This window comes from Excalfactoria chinensis, chromosome 4, assembly GCF_039878825.1.
Source record: "Excalfactoria chinensis isolate bCotChi1 chromosome 4, bCotChi1.hap2, whole genome shotgun sequence".
Lineage (NCBI taxonomy): Eukaryota > Metazoa > Chordata > Aves > Galliformes > Phasianidae > Excalfactoria > Excalfactoria chinensis.
Genome location: NC_092828.1, coordinates 35074080 through 35091093, shown reverse-complemented (window position 1 = coordinate 35091093; position 17014 = coordinate 35074080). Strand labels below are relative to the sequence as shown.

At 36.3% G+C, this 17014-nt stretch overlaps 1 protein-coding gene and 1 long non-coding RNA gene across 7 annotated transcripts in view; one reads left to right on the top strand and one right to left on the bottom strand.

Annotated features, from left to right (window-relative positions):
• PDE5A (phosphodiesterase 5A) overlaps nt 1–17014 on the top strand; it is a 63390-nt gene that overhangs the window by 14720 nt on the left and 31656 nt on the right. For all 6 annotated transcript variants that reach the window (XM_072336681.1, XM_072336680.1, XM_072336682.1 and 3 more), the window contains exons 2-7: nt 1555–2137; nt 3563–3652; nt 11804–11875; nt 12916–13005; nt 14086–14223; nt 15233–15300. In XM_072336681.1, coding sequence (XP_072192782.1) covers nt 1555–2137; nt 3563–3652; nt 11804–11875; nt 12916–13005; nt 14086–14223; nt 15233–15300 — 1041 coding nt within the window. The remainder of the gene's footprint in view (nt 1–1554; nt 2138–3562; nt 3653–11803; nt 11876–12915; nt 13006–14085; nt 14224–15232; nt 15301–17014) is intronic.
• Nucleotides 10542–17014, bottom strand: part of LOC140252247 (uncharacterized) — a 50063-nt gene continuing 43590 nt past the window's right edge. The window contains exon 3 of the long non-coding RNA XR_011903591.1: nt 10542–10594. This is a non-coding gene — a long non-coding RNA (uncharacterized lncRNA). The remainder of the gene's footprint in view (nt 10595–17014) is intronic.

Below are 17014 nucleotides of genomic sequence, written 5' to 3'. Positions count from 1 at the left end.
AGGTTGTGGATGCCCCATCCCTGGAGGCATTCCAGACCAGGTTGGACGTGGCTCTGGGCAGCCTGGTCTGGTGGTTGGTGACCCTGCATATAACAGGGGGTTGAAACTTGGTAATCACTGTAATCCTTTTCAACACAGGCCATTCTGTGATTCTATGATTCTATGAAGATCACTAGGGCTATGAATGATATTAACCATAGAGTAAGGTATTGCATAATCAGGACACCATACATAAATACAAAAAAATGTGTTTATCTTGCCCTGTATTAGTGTGAATAAGAGAAGAATATAGTTTTACAGTGCTTTGTTAAATTAAATCTGCCTCAACTAAACAGTTTTGGAGGAGAGGGAAGAATTTCCAGGTAGTTCACACAGAAGTAGAATGTGTGCATTAACATCATGACTTTCTTTTGCCAGGTGCTCTTTTTATAGTCACACAATTTCCAAACTCATTTTAGTTTTCCGTAGCATGTTTGCCTGCAGCTGAGGCCGATGAGTTGTACACAATTGTAAAATCTGAGAAATTCTTTCAAGACTACTCAATGTAAGGCAGATAAGTTTTCTATTTTGGATTGCTTGCTGATAAATATGATATTGGTGTGTTTTAGATTTTAATCAGTTACATTTCTCTGAATTATCAGTTAGCAACTGACTTACGGTGTTGCATTCTACAACATAGTTTAATAAAAGAAAGGCCATTTGCTAAGTTCTGCATATTTAGCATATGCTGATGCCTGTAACCGATCACCGGCTGACTAACCTGATAAATTTCCATGGTTTCATTCAGCTTCACTCTTGAAATTCCTGTGGTCTGCTGAGCAAATAAAAAATATCCCAAATTTAAAACATGACCACCATGAAAGGTTTCCAAGAGATCAGACTTTTTAATAAGATATTTGCTGTTCATAGGACCAAACATTATATAATCCAGAAAAAAATACTTCTACCGAGAGCAGATCATGTGCTGTGAGGAAGCCTTGTTGCGCAGAAAATGAAATAAAAAGCTCTGTATTAAAATGAATCAATACATTTTGGACAAGAAAAATATTAGAGTGAATATTACACTGATAAGAAAAAGTATACTACTGTATTGATGATATGTGTGCTTACAGATAAATCAAGATAGAAAAGTAGAATTAAAACAGGAAGCTTTGTCTTCATTCACCTATACATCTTATAAATCAATTCATAGATTTTTCAGTTTCATTTTTAAAATGATTGAAATTTAAAAAATCTAAGTACAAAATTAGCGTAAAGTTTTGATCTTCTGTATTCTGAGAGACACATAATAAGCAGTCTTCCTCTGCCTATTCAGTTATTTCCTTCAAGGAGAAAGAGTTTTCTTTTTATGGGGGATAAAACAGTACCACTTAACATAGGCTAAGTGCTGCCTAAAATAGGAGAATATCAGTGGAGAGAATCTCTAAAGGTGCATTCGTGTTCACAGTATGAAAATGTTTAAAGTTATCCTCTTTGCAGTGTCTTCTTCAAAATGTATTAGTTCCTGAAGATTTTTAACTTACATCATTTACTATATTTTATTTTGTTTTACAGAGAAATGGTTAATGCATGGTTTGCTGAGAGAATTCATACCATCCCTGTCTGCAAGGAGGGGACCAAGTCTCAGAGTGAATCCTGTGCTTGTCACCAGCCTGCCTGCCCTGAGACCACCAACTCTGGAACACCAGCAAGGAAAATCTCTGCTTCAGAATTTGACAGACCCTTAAGGCCGATTTTTGTCAAGGACTCGGTAGGAGCAGTAAGCTTCCTCTCTGGCTCTGAAAAGAAGGAACAGATGCCTCTGCAATCTCCAAGGACTGGGACCAGTGCAGGGGATCGATGCTCAAGGCTTTTAGAACTTGTGAAAGACATTTCTAGTCATTTGGATGTCACAGCACTTTGCCATAAAATTTTCCTACATATCCATGAGCTTATAGCTGCTGATCGCTATTCCCTGTTCTTGGTCTGTGAGGATAGCTCTAACGAGAAGTTTCTTGTAAGCAGGCTGTTTGATGTGGCTGAAGGTTCGACCCTAGAAGAAGCTTCAAATAACTGCATTCGCCTGGAGTGGAACAAGGGCATTGTGGGCCACGTAGCTGCTATAGGCCAGCCTCTGAACATCAAGAATGCGTATGAGGTAAACCAAGAAAACCTGTCATCAACTATTGCTGAAACTAGAAAAAGCCATATTATCAGCTGATGTAATATTGTCATTTTAGTGTATGTATTTGGAGCCATACTGAAATACACCAGTCAAGATGGAAAGCAGACAGTAAATTTCCAATTATAGCACATATATTACACATATACACAGACGCAGAAACTTGGAGTTGTGACTAATGCGACTGGAATGATAACTTCAAAATAAATTCTTTAACTTCGTCAGATTTTCAGCCTTAACCATTTATGTGCACATTACTATTTGCACTTCTAGCTTTGAGCAAATAAATGCTTAGGTTTCTGCACCAAAATGAGTGAAATTATGAGTGTAATTGTCTGCAAAAGTACAGTCCTACAAACAGAAAACAGTTTAAAGGATTTGATCGTATCAAAGGCATAAGGAGTAGGAGTGGAATGAACAAGACCAGGACGAGGGTCTGAACTGTATAGCAGTCTTCCAAATAAAATAAGACTCTATAATTTGCCTAACTTAATACAACGCTAGATGAAAACAAGGAAGGGAATCCAGCAGTGGGAGAAGACCTCTCTTACACCTCATCCTAACATCACTTCCAGAATCTTTGGATGTGTTTATTTTGTGCTTTGAATTTATGGGTGATGGAAATTTTTTAAATTGATTGATTGATACAGATATACAGAGATAAAAATTAACAATTCTGATCAATCATGTCTTGGTTAGTCTCAGCATGGTTATAGAATTGGGTACCAATAACAAGTAGTACTGTTCAGAAGCTACAAGGAGTGCAGAATGATTGCATATGTTGTTTTAATTTTCAAGAAACTCAAAAAGTGCCTCAACACTTGTTAATTACATGATTTCAGGGGGACTTTCCATATCCTTGTATTTTACAAGTTTCTCCTTGAATTGGGTCATGGTGCTCAATTTGAAATGAATTACTAGAGAAAAGACAGGAGCCTTTAGAAATAGATAATGAGATTTTAGAAAATCAAGGCTTTATAACAACATTCGGCTTAAAAAAACAACCAAGATGCAACAGAGTAAGGCAAAAAGACTGACCATCTTCACGAAACTTTGTTTTTCTGTGGCCACATGTCTTTCTGTATATTTCTGTAATTTCCTCTCAGTGATAAAAGCTGTATTGGAGATACATAGATAAATTTATTATAATGATGGTCTAGGATAAAGAAAGGCTTCCCCTGACAGTTTTGTTTTTGCTCTGTCTGGCAATTGTATTTGTCTACCAGCACTCATGATCCACTTTTTTTTTCCTTTGAAAACACAGTTAATAACAATCTTGTATGATTATTAGGTAGTAATGGAACCTTTGCTATCCTGTATAACAGTTAATTCAGATATCAGACTACTTAAACATTTTAAAAAGGCAAGTATTCAAATGATCATATTATTCTCTTGTATCAGGATCCAAGATTCAATGCAGAAGTTGACCAGATCACAGGGTACAAGACTCAGAGTATTCTCTGTATGCCAATAAAGAATCATAGGGAAGAGGTAAGTTGCAGTACTGAGATTACTTTATGTAATACATTTTCTTGCTATGCCAATACTTTAAACTTTTCTTAATTGTCAATCATTATCATACAGCAGAAAACTGTCTCCTTTTAAAAGAGTCTTTGTGCTTATGATCGTCTGGACTTGAATTTTATCTTATCTAGCTCAATAATAAAGGACAAATGGAATTGTCAAGAGGCAGAAGTAGAATAGATGTATTTAATTCTAGAGGTACCATTCATTGTTCTTGTAGGTTGTCAGCATTCAAATTCTCTGCATGTTTATTGGTCTTTATCAGCACACTCTCAGATTTCTATTTAGAGTTAGCGTGCTTCAACTTGGATTCTATCTAGATTATGTTCATCACAGGACACTAACTGTTTTTATCATTGCCTAAAACATTTTTTGCATTATGTCAACTCTGGTCATTAATAATAAACTTAGAAACACATTACGTGCTTAAGTCCAGGCATTGAAAAAATGTGGTGTTTATATAATTCAGAGAAATCTCTGTTAAGTTATTGTCCTTGTTTTGGTGGGGATAGAGTTAATTTTCTTCCTAGTAGCTGGTATGGGTCTATGTTTTAGACTTAAGATGACAGTAGTGTTGATAACACACTGATATGTTTGTTGTGGCAGAGCAGTGCTTACTCTAAGTCAAGGTCTTTTCTGCCTCTTGCACAGACCTGACAGAAAAGGTTTTGGGGCACAAGGAGCTGGGAGGGAACAGAACCAGGGCAGCTGACCCAAGCCAGCCAAAAGGATGCTTCATACCATACGGCATCATGCTGGACAGTAAAACTTGAGGTTGTTGGTCAGCAGGAATTGCTGCTACTCAGGGACTAGCTGGGCACTGGTCAGTGGGTGGTGAGCAATTACATTGTGCATCACTGGGTTTGTATATTCTTTTATTGTTATTATTAGTTTCCCTTCCTTTTCTGTCCTGTAAAACTCTCAACCCGTGAGTTTTTCTCTCCCATTCTCTCTACTGTGGGGCAAGTGAGCAAATGGCTGCATGGTGCTTAGCTGCCTACTGGGTTAAAACCAACATTCATCTAACTGAAAGTCAAATCACTCCTAAACTAAACTGAGGTGAATCTGCTTGTTGATCTCTTGCATGCATTTCCCATCAATGGTAACTGTCACAGATCTCCCTTTGAATATGATGCCGTTGCAGTAGGGAGAATTCTTACTATGAAATTCTTATAATGCCTTCTTGCACAGAGCAATTCAAGAGTGAATTCAGTAAAGACAAAGAAAGCATAAAACAAATTGAAAAAGGCAAGATCCAATTTCTTACCCAGGGAGGTAGTTTGTATTTCTTTGTTATTTTCTTTTTGTTTTGTTTGGTATTTGATCCTGTCAGTAATAGCCTTCAGCCACATCACCAGTTCTTAGAATGCTTGCACAGTGTAAGGCTCTATAGAGTACACCGGAGACTTAAGATGGAGATTTTCTCTCCATAATTCCTTTGCTTTTCAGACTATTTATCATTTCCAGATAGTTCAGAGTCCTCAAACTCCAAGAACAAATGCTGACAAGATTATTCTGAGATACTAAACTACCTTTTTTCTTGCACTTCCATTTTTTTAAATCCTCTTACAAAGTATGCCACCCTGTCACTGTTGTAAACCTTTTCTCATTAAGTAAACTGATGAAGCTCTCCACTTATCTGATTTGTTGAACCTTACTCTAGTTGACCCAGACAATCAGCCAGAATTTCCTTTCTTTATCTACCATAAATTTTGGTTTAAACTATTTTTTTCAGTCCTTCCAAGGACAGAGCTTGAAATGGGCTTGAGTTGATAGTGCTTCACAGACAACACTTCTAGTCTTGCTCTCCTGCTCTCATGCCCACTTAAACCCTCCCATGTTCCAGCTGGCAGCAGCCACTGCTGGCCCTAGGCCAGCTGACAAGCGAATCAGGTTGTGTGGAGGGCATGCAGAGAGCAATGCTCCATGTCAAACTGATGTAAGGTTTTAAATTTCACCCATGCCATCCCATTTTCTTTTTGGTTTAATGGAAAAAAGACTGTGTTCTCCATAATTGTGATCAGAAATGAATTACAAGGTCTTGCAAGCCAGAGTTGCTAACTTCTTGTTGGGTCCTCGTGTTAGATGGAGGACAGAATAGGACTTGTTTTTGTTGAAATACGCCATGACTTGCAGGCTGAGTAAACCTGCAATTGGCCGTATCTTCTGCTAGATTTCTACACCTAAGTGCATCAGCAGATGGAAATGAAGCAGATATGTATTTGTTTTGAAAGCTTCAGCCAACACGAATTTTGAGGAGAGAGTTACTCTTATATGCAATACTTTGAAGGAGCAAAACCAGAAGATTTCTGTTAGGAAAGGATAACACTTTATGTTTTTCCCCTTCTGATTTTAAAGTCTCTACCAGAAATTTTTTGTCCCTCTCCCTGTAACCGTTTGCTGATATGCTTCTGGACAGATGTTAGAGCCAGTGAAACAGCCTTCAACTTGCCATCTGCTTTTTGAGGAGAGGAAGAAAAAAAAAAAGGAATACTGTCTCCTCCCTGCAAAATGTAAATAAATAAGTAAATAAATTCCCAAGGCCCTTCTAGAAATACTGAAGCTAGTGACTGTTTCTTAGCCCATGTCAGCAGTCACAGTCAAAAGATAATTCTGGAAGACTTCCAAAAATAAACACTGAGAATGAGAAGCAAATGTGTCTTATTTTTTGTTTGTTTGCTTAGTATTGATATTCTTTTTTAAAACAAAAGAGTCATTAATTCAGGAAGAAAATCTCATGCTGATTATTAAATCCTCTGGGCCTGCTGAAGTATGGAGATTTTTCCAGTAGATGTTTTTCACATTTTCCTTTATTTCCATGAGGCATGTGAGAAACCAGCATCTTACTTAAAAATAACTACTAACAAGAAATTCCGTAGATAAAAAGAGGAAAACAGTTTGATTCACAGTAGAGCTCATAAAAAGGACCCAGCAACTGGTATTGATTTTGCCAAGAGAAAAGTAGTGAAATATAAGTTTGCCTGCAAAGTTCTCATTTGCTCATAATACACTGCAAATACTAAGTGATCAACCTTTTTATCAACTTTAGGGTCTTCGATCAAAGTCCTGATACCTGTAAATCAGTATTGTACAGTGATTGTTTAATAATTAAATGGAAATTCTGTCCATCTCATCATATGCCAAAAGTACTGCCACATGATGCTTTGGGGCAGACAAGGCTTTATCATTTGCTATTTTTGACCAGTGAAGAATCATAGAACTAGAGAATTATTAAGGTTGAAAAAGATGTCTAAGATCATCTAATCCATTTGTCCACCTATCACTAATGTTGCCCACTAAAACATGTCCCTAAGTGCTACATCCCCCCTTTTCTTAAACACTTCCAGGGCCATTAACTCCACCACTTACTTCCCGGAGCAGCCTGTTCCAATGCATTACCACTCCTTCTGAGAAGAAATTCTCCCTAATATCCAACCTGAATGAGGAATGTGAATGAGGTAGAAAGGCCTTGAATGGAAGTTATTAGGTTAAACCAATTTGTAGAGTTATACAGAACTGGTACAAGGGTCAGTACAGCTCTCTGGTTTGGGGTATCTGTAAAATGGATGGTTCCCGACTGGGAGAGTCATCATGACTGGTGTAGAATGTGTACAGAAATGTGTACAGAAATGACATCCATTTCTGCTATTTCTCCTTTTTTTTTCTCCTTTTTTTTTTTTTTTTTTTTTTTTTTTTTTTTTTCTTTCAGTTGTGCAAAATAATTTCTATTATATCCTATTTTGATTGACTTTCTATTAAAATCTGTAGTTATTTTCTCATGCAGGGACTTTGTGTTCTATTAAGTGAGACTTGTCACTCAGGCTGTAGGCCTCAAGTATGTGAGACTGAACTTCCTTCTAATTGACAAGGCAACTGGTTGGTTTTTTTTGGCAATACACAGCTCAATTGTTTAGTTGTTGTTTTAATTTGCTCTATCTCCTGTCATCATGAAGCTTTTCCAAATACATCAGGGTGGTATTCTGTTGACAAAAGCCTTTTAACGTATCCTGATGGACTTCATAAACCGTAACCATGTTACCCCAGTGCAGTGTAAAAATAGCCAACCTCACTTGAAACAAACTCACTCCAGTTCCAGCAGCAGCCTTGCTGCAGGATTATGGAGAACAGTAATTTTCTTCTTGGGCGGATTTTCATCCTATGCTGAGATATTTTATAGCGGCCAGACTGCTAGGAATCATGCAGGCTACTGTGAAAGTTTTGTTGATTAAAAATTAAAGCCTTTAAAGACAAGTCTGTCCCTACAGGATAATTCTGTAAGCCTGATCAAAGTTCTGCAAGAGCAGGAGAGCAAAGGAAGCTTAAACCCACTTAATTTGTCCTCTCATGTGAATATGTCCCATCTTTACAAAAAGACAGAAGTTGAGTTTTCCTCTTCCCGTTATCATTTTTTTTGGCTTCATGTTCATGTGCCAGAAAAGAAAATATATATATTTTTTTATTCTGAGGATGCAAAACAGTGTTTTTAAAATCAGCTGAAGAAAGAACAAACAAAAAAGGGCACTGACTCCCTGTAGAGCTATAAAAGCTTTCACAGAATTAGGCCTTAAGTCTTAACGTATGGAAAACTGCAGCATGAAACAAATTCAGATAAAATTCAGATCACGGTTGCCAGGACTGAAGTCATTAGTTATTATCTGATGAGAAACATTCTAGGTAACCTGCTGCTTTTAGAGGCAGGAGACAATTACTGAAAGAAAATAGTTAGTAAGAATAATGCTCTCTGATAATTAAAAAAAAAAAAAAAAATCTCCTTGTAATGTGGATCACATTTTATTAAATGGGATCAATGTAACAGCTGAAGAAGAAAGGTTACAGAACAAGTGGCAGCACTGGAGGATTGCTTGTTGCCAGCAAGAACACAATTAGGAGAGCTGTGTTTTGATCTGGAAAAACAGGTATGGCTATCAGCTCAGTAACTGTTAAGTGTTTGTTTTTATTTCCTTTTTTTGAGACTGACAATAAGAGAACTATTCCATCATCAAAACTGCTTTCATGTTCATGGCATACATCTGCCTTATATGGCACCTGAATGGCAAATTACAAAGTATTTGGTATCTAATCCAAGAGGATTTTTTTTTTCTATTGATTTTAAAGAAGGATGGATGAAGGAGTAAGGATCTTTGTGTGCATCTTATTATTTTCTGCCCACCCCTTTTGCACTTCAAATACAGCAAACCTGGATAGAGGATCTTGCTAGGAGCTGTGTGACCAGTATGTGTAGCACCCTACCTCGTCAGACCAGGGGTAAAGCTCACGAAAAAGATTTTAGCACTCAACAGATCCCTGCTTACTTTAGGGATTAGGACACAAGATTACAGATATCTAACTGCAAGCAAATAGTAATTACTTGAATGTTTACTCTCCATTATTCTTGGCTTTCTTCTTTCTACAGCACTTATGATTTACTAGCAGTCATCCCTTTTCATGGCTGTTTAAGCCTCTTTTTTTCCTACTAGTTTTTCCTTGGTTGAACAACAGATACGCAGGATAATTCTATAGGCATAGCAAGACAGTGACAAAAACTATCTTTGCTTTAGTGCTGCAGCTTTTAAGAAAGTTCACTTGGTGCTTGCTTATTAAGGAAAAAAAGATGAAGCAATGCCTTAAGTAATTAAAAAACAAAACATATTTTTGTTAAGGCTGGAATGGCGCATACATCAGTGAATGTTCAATTGGGCTGTCACTTTTTTTACAGTGTTCTTCAGGCTTTACAGAGAATCTGCTTTATCTCATATACACAGATACGTCTTGTTTACTGCCACAAATATATCACACTTCTGTTCTACCTGTTATCTGAATAACATTTCACTACAGCTGAGCTCATTGTATTTACAGTCAACCTTTCATTCCGATTTTCTGCTGGTGTGAACATAACTCCCATCTGGAGGGAGCAGATCTATGTCTTTTCAGATTTATTTATAGTAAGTTTGAAAAATGAAGTTTGAAAATTTCATGCTATGCTTAGGACTCTAAAATGCAGGCCTATGTTTGACACAGCCTAAAACACTATTGCTTTTGTCCTAATTACATAATCATTTTAGTAAAAGGAACAAATTTCCCCGAGCTTTTTATGTCTTCTCCTAATTACCCGTTTGTAGCCAAGACTCCAACTGGTAACTAATACAATCATAGTATCATTTAGATTTTGTAGTCCAGCTATCAACCCATCATCACCATACCACTGTATCACGTCACTCAGTGCAACACCTACTCATGTCTGGAACACCTCCAGGGACCATGACTCCACCACCTTCTTGCACAGCCTGTTCCAATGCCTCACCACTTTTTCTAAGAAGAACTTTTTCTTAATACCCAACCTGAATAATACGCATCTCAGTGAAGTTCGCTTAAATTTGTACTGGTATAAATACAATTCAGGCCAGAATTCGAATCAGCTTAATTTTTAAAACACATACTTTTATATGCAAAAAATTGCACATAAAACAAGGATTTCTTTAGAAGCTTAGAATGTTACTGGAAGATGGATTGTTTTTGTCAACATTTTTAACTAAAAAAAAGAAAGTACTTTACACAGTTTCTTTTGCATAAAGTTCTTATTATCAAGACAACTACGAATTTTTAATAGGTTTACTCTCCTCAGTATTCTTTCCCTCTTCTTTTAAAAGCTTTTATTAACAAAGATACAAAAAATGACCATTTCCATTGGAACGTATGCTCTTTTTAGTATACAAGAATCCTGCGTGGCTAATGAAGGGAGGTTAAATAGTCTTTTTGTGGCTCTAATATGGTCCTGTTACGATTTCCTTTTACCTTTAAGCACAACCAGCTTTCTTTCATTGTGGGGGAGATATTTACACAAGATAAAATTACTCACCTCTTAAGGCCTCTCAAGTCATTAAAGTTGTCTTCCTTCATGCTGGACCCGAGCTGGAAAAAAGAAAAAAAGAAAAAAAATGAAAAACCCAGAAAAGATAGAAGTAGGAGAAAAGGCCTAAGCGTTAGTCTTTCCACATGCAAGTAAATGGAGAAGCATATAGATTTATTAAAGGATTTGCTTATAGTTCAAAGCTTGCTATAGACATACATATGGCAACTATATTGTTATTACAGTGAGAATGTTCTCTCGATAAGAAATTGTCGCTGAAGTAAATGAGAAGTTGACTGTGGGAAGCCTTCTGTTGTATGGAATGGACATAACAGCCGAGCTTTATTTCAGACAGACATTTTTGATCCCACAATTGGCAGTGACTCATGCTGCAGAACAATGACCTTAGTTGTAGCATCAGTATTTTGGGAATGCTAGTGTGAGAGACAGTAAATTGTAGTCTTTTCCATTACAAAAATATAACTGTATGACCTCCTTCAGTTAAGCAGTTATAAATTTCATGAGTAACACATAAACACAGCTTCTTAAACACACACACCATAGTTTTCTCCTGGTATTGTTTATCCTTAAACAGTAAGATGAAAAAACTACTGTCATTAACGACTTGAAATGGCCTTATGTTACTACGGTCTCAAAGCGATTCTTTTTCAAAACCTATCTTTAAGTAAATACTTACAGTAACGAACATGATACTGGCAGGTACCCAGCCTGTGTATACTGCTTTTTAGCATGATAAAAATTCTATCTGAACAGTTTCAGAAATAAACACAAGGAAAAAGATCACAGATCACAGTAGAGAATCTTGTAAGGAGCCTCAAGTAAGAAGGGGAAGGTTCTGGAAACTTCATCAGAGCCAGCAGGAAGGGCAGGTTCTATACACAAAAGTAGGTGACCATTAGAGAGAGATGGTGTTAATGGTTTCAGAAGTATAAACCACTGCTGCCCTTTTGTGAGATGATCGTTTCATAAACGATCTACAAATATAATTTCTATAAAACAAACTTGTTTTATAGAACAAGTTTGGGATCAAATCAACCCTTCTTCATAAGAGCATTTGGGACTTTTTGCCACTACTTTTTATTTTGATTAGTCAGGTTCATGCTCAGAAATTTGTAATGTGAATAAGTAAGAAATAAACAGGTTTAAATATGTTTGGTTATGCAAAGGCCAACATCTAATTATCATTTATTTTCACCTATGTCTAGGAATACTAGAGTGCAATGACAATTATTTCATTTTTAATACACTAGGTTGTTGGTGTGGCTCAAGCAATTAATAAGAAATCTGGAACTGGTGGGACTTTCACGGAACAAGATGAAAAGGTATAGAAGCTGGACAATTATGTCTCTGTTTTCACAGATCAGAGGATTGAATACGTTACTACTTTTTACACTTATCAGACATCTTAAAGTTACGAAAAATGAAACACCTTTAGCAAGAAAATTCCTTGTTATATTGTACAGTTCTTTGCTAGTAAAGCCATGAGAAAAGTAGATGGGATGTAGTTTAATATCTGGATCCGAATTATGCCTCTCATATATCTCTGAAACACAGGCTACGCTGTAGGACAGTTTTATAGCTTATAATAGGCATAATCTTCTATGAACTGATGTTAATTCTTCTGGCATCCCCAACAATATGTATTTTGAATATTTAAATTTGTCTAGGGATTATTTTTTAAATACTGTATCACTTCCCAATACAGCAATTGCAGGAAGAGAAAAGCCTTGGATAAATTACGAGATCATCAGAAGAACTTGACTCCCAGTTCTCACACAGTAGTTGCTTTCCAGACATTTCTGGAACTCATTTTAAATCTGTATAGCAAAAAAAGCTGAAGAAGATGATTTAACCTCTGTCAATAAACAAACCTGGAATTTACTCATTCCTTTTGAAAACTTTCCCATTTAAAACAAAACGCATGCAGAGTATCCGCAAGATATCAGAATTAATCCCATTCAGAAGGTGAAAAAAACTTGTGGTTTTGCTATGTTAGCAGAATATTATTCCCAGTTCAGAAGAGGCTGAAATCCACATAACAAGAGATACTGATCGTCTCTACTACATTTTTCTAGGTAAAATCTGTATTTTTGCAAAATGACTTGGTTCTTATTCCAATCCTACTTTCACCAGGATGAATTTGAAAGACTATTAGATTTTAAAAAGGGAGAAGAGATTCTTAGGAAAAAAAATTATGAGTGACTGAAAAAAAAATACCTGAATGCATGACCGATTGCCAGAAATATATTTAAATGTCAATTAATACTTCAAAGTGAAAAAAATGTAACAGTTTATCTTTGAATAACGCTAAGAAGCTGTGAGACAGTCTCTTCATCAAAAGCTTATGTCTATTCATCTTCAGGATTTTGCTGCATATTTGGCATTTTGTGGAATTGTTCTTCACAACGCTCAACTGTATGAAACATCTTTGCTTGAAAACAGGCGTAATCAGGTATGGTCAACTGGTTTGTTCCAGAAATAGAAAAATTATGGTTACCTAGAAATCAGAGAATTCTGCTGTTTTTTTCTCATATGGCAGCTGTTTCTTGGCAATTTTTAATTTCTCTAGTTGAATACCGTCTATAATGCTATAGCAATATACTAAATTTTGCCTGAAGTTATCCTATGGCTCACTGTGTATATTATACAACCAGATGCTTCCATACTCTAGAAATGTCAGGTAGAATTATCCATGCAAAATTGTAGAGGTTATATGGATTGTTCTTCTAGAGTCCTACAACTATAAATAGTCACTAACAATATTTTCCATAATGATCAGACAGGAAATAGAATTTTCTTTTTACTCTGTAGCCATCTATATAATTGATGGCTTATTAATGCCTTGGGCCCTATGTCTACCTGACATGGTATGAAAAGGCTCTGGAGAAACAACGAGGCAGCAGGTCTTTTAATAACTTTCTGGTAGGTCTGGGTTTCAAAGTGAATATCAGTGTTTGTAAATTGGTACAAATTTGGAAAATCTTTTCCTGTGGGGATAAAGGGAATATAATTTGCCTACATCTGAGCAGCTGAATCTTTCAGCAGCAGCTTTGAAACATGACAGCCTGTGTCTAAATTATGTTTTTTACCAAATGAGTTCATTAAGATTTGTTTGAATTACAATGAATAATTGTGTTTGAAACTCTTAAGTAATTTAAGTATCACTGTTGACGTTCTTATAATGCACACATGAGCCATAGGAAATTATTAGGTTTCCTAAGGGCAAATTACTGTGTGTGGTCTGGACTTCTTAAATTTCATTTGATCAACTGTGAATGCCAAAATCTACTCTGTGTCTCCAACTGAAAACATCAGACAGCTAAGTATGCTATCAATTTCTGCCATCAAACATATCAAACTATTAATTACTGATGCCTTGTGGTCTGTATGAGAGCCAAAGCTTAATCTTTTTCGCAGATGTAAGTGTTGTCTTCCTTGGTTCGGGGAATAGGAGAAGAATCATATCGAGTAGTAACTGTAATTATTGCTTTCATCACAGCTAGTCAAATTTTCACAAAGACCTGTTTTTCAGGTGCTTCTTGATCTTGCCAGCCTTATTTTTGAAGAACAACAGTCTTTGGAAGTAATTCTGAAGAAGATAGCTGCCACTATAATATCCTTCATGCAAGTGCAGAGGTGTACCATCTTCATAGTGGATGAAGATTGTACTGTGAGTAGCTGTGTTTTTTTTTTTATTTAAAGGCAGAAGTGCTTATTCCCTGAAGGAGGTATGAGCATCCCATAGGCTGCAGAAAAGGAGAAGGATTTTATTTTGTAATAATCTCTCTCACTGTATTTAAGAGAGTCACTCCTGAATATGAGAGTACAGAAGAGGAATTTACATAATGTATATATTCATATAGTCACATTGTCTCTACAAGTTGACCAAACCCCAGCACTTACTTTCCAGTCTGTAATTTGAATCTTTAGTGCAGAGAGAATCTAATTTCTCCCTGCAATTAGGATTCTCAACTGTAGGGGAAAAAAAACTATGAGAAAAGCAATACAAATTTGTTGAAATGTTTAAAAGGCATTGATGTCCTCATCTTCCCATAGCAGATATTATGCGCTCTTGGTGCATTCACTTGGATGAATGGTCAAATCTGGAACTTCCAGAGGTAGATGGTACAGCTTATATACTGGCAATTTTTCTCAGAGTGATCAGTAGAGGTTCAAAATACTTCAATGATATTAAAAATTACATAAAAATATTTTTGTCACAGGATTCTGTACTGTTGCTGCTTGATATAAAATGAAGTTGAACAATTTTATATCTACATTTATTACAGAAGAGATGTTGAGAATAGCAACAGGCTTTTCACATGAATGCTTCTACTCTAAGTTATTACATCCACATCTATGGAAATGGATCCAAGTTGAAGGAGGGAAGATTTAGGTTGGATGTTAGGGGGAAGTTCTTTACTAGGAGAGTGGTTAGGCCCTGGAACAGGCTGCCCAGGGAGGTTGTGGATGCCCCGTCCTTGAAGGTGTTCAAGGCCAGGTTGGACGGGGCCCTGGGCAACCTGATCTAGTAAAGGTGTATGTTTGGTGGCCCTGCTAGGCAGAGGGTTTGGAACTACATGATCCTTGAGGTCCCTTCCAACCTGGGTCATTCTATGATTCTATGAATTATGAATTATTTATATTATAAATATTATTATATTATCTTGTTTTTTCAGGAGTCATTTTCTAGTGTGTTTCATATGGAAGCTGAGGAATTAGAAGACTCAGCAGAAAATCAGAAGAGGTAAAACAATGAAATTAAGCTTTTGTTAACCATCAGAAAATGTTGAAGAAATTATGTTTTTAATATTATTTTTCATAATAAAGGACCCATCCCACCGGCTACCACCTGTGTACCATTTCATCCCACCGGCTACCACATATTTCTGCTATCTGTTGTGGAGCAGATTTTTCCTGAAACATGCATAGACAAATTGGCATATTGAGAAGCCTAGGAGAACAAGGCCTGGTTTCTTCACTTTTTCAAGCCTACAGTTCATTTTTACAGATCTAGGGTAGGCTACAACTCAAGGAATATGACTGACAAAATCAAAAGAAAAGTTCCAAAACTCAAACTTTCCATCATTTTTAAGAAATGACTAAGAATGTAAACTGGGATGAAGAGAAAGATGTAAAAATAATTGAATTCAAATATTCAGATTACATAGTTGGCAAAATTTAATCTGAACCTCTCTGTATTTAAGTTTTGAAAATTAACTGCCTCTGTAACCTGTCTGTCATCACAAGCAGTTGATACCAATAGTGTCAGAAGAAAGAGGCACAGTCCTATCAAAAATACAGTACTACAGATGCTGTGTCCAGAGAGAAAATTAAAACTTCCTTACTTTTGATCTTTTTTTAGTGAGCATTTCTGATATGAGTTTTAATTATAAGTATTTGAAACTGAACTCCAAAGTGTGTGGCTAAAGCAAACAACTCTTCAACTATATCAGGATTTTAGAGAATGTACAGTCATAAAGTACATAGGTACAAAATGGTCATAAGATCACAAGGTAACTGTTACATAAAGAAACAGAATTCACCTCCCTATTTATTATCCCTTTTATGGTTACTACTTGATGTACTCATAATTCAATTTACTGCCTTCATGGACTGTCAGTAAGTTATTTCTCATAATTGATAGGGAGGGAATGCTAGAACCTTAGCGCATATCTGAACGTTGTTCATGAAGCAGCACAGTTACATGCCATGGACTGTGAGTCAGCCACTGGAGTTAGGACTTGTGCTTGGTTTTAAGGTCACATTATCAGGCAACAGAAGAAATCTAATTACATGGATTAGATGGAAAGTGTTACTTTACAGGATATGATTTCAGGCTTATTACATAATCAAGGGCCCTGAATCAAGCCAAAATCAAACCAGTGTTCAGAACTGTGGGGTGTTGCTTTATATAACCAAGTTGATGAAATAATGAAAGAATAATTTTCTCTCTTTAGCACTGTGAACGTCTTTTGCACATGCACTTGCACCAGAAGGATAACTAAAGTCAAGTCAAATGTCAGAGTAAACTGTAGGAGCTTGATGATAATACGTGCATTACTAGGACATATGCCCTCCTCTAATGCTGGCAAAGTGTTCTGATAGAGTTTAACTCCTCTAATTAAGAACTTAATGTCTACAAAAGCAGGAGATGATTGATCTTGTGAAGGTATTTTATGTCCCAATTTGGAAGAAAACATCTCTATTGCATTAAAAGAATCGCCATGCTGATTATTCTTTTAGAACAAACTTGAAACAAACTTTGATGTAGAAACTTCAAGTATTACCAGCTGAACTCAGTCTAAAGAATCAGCATGTCTCATACAGTACTGTTTTTTCAGATTTGCATGTCAGATTTGCAAATAGTTTGTTTTCAGAGTTGTTTATTTCAGTGTAAACCCAGTTGCTCATTTTTTGTCCTTCATCAGCTTGTATAAATTAATTCTCCCAGTCATTTT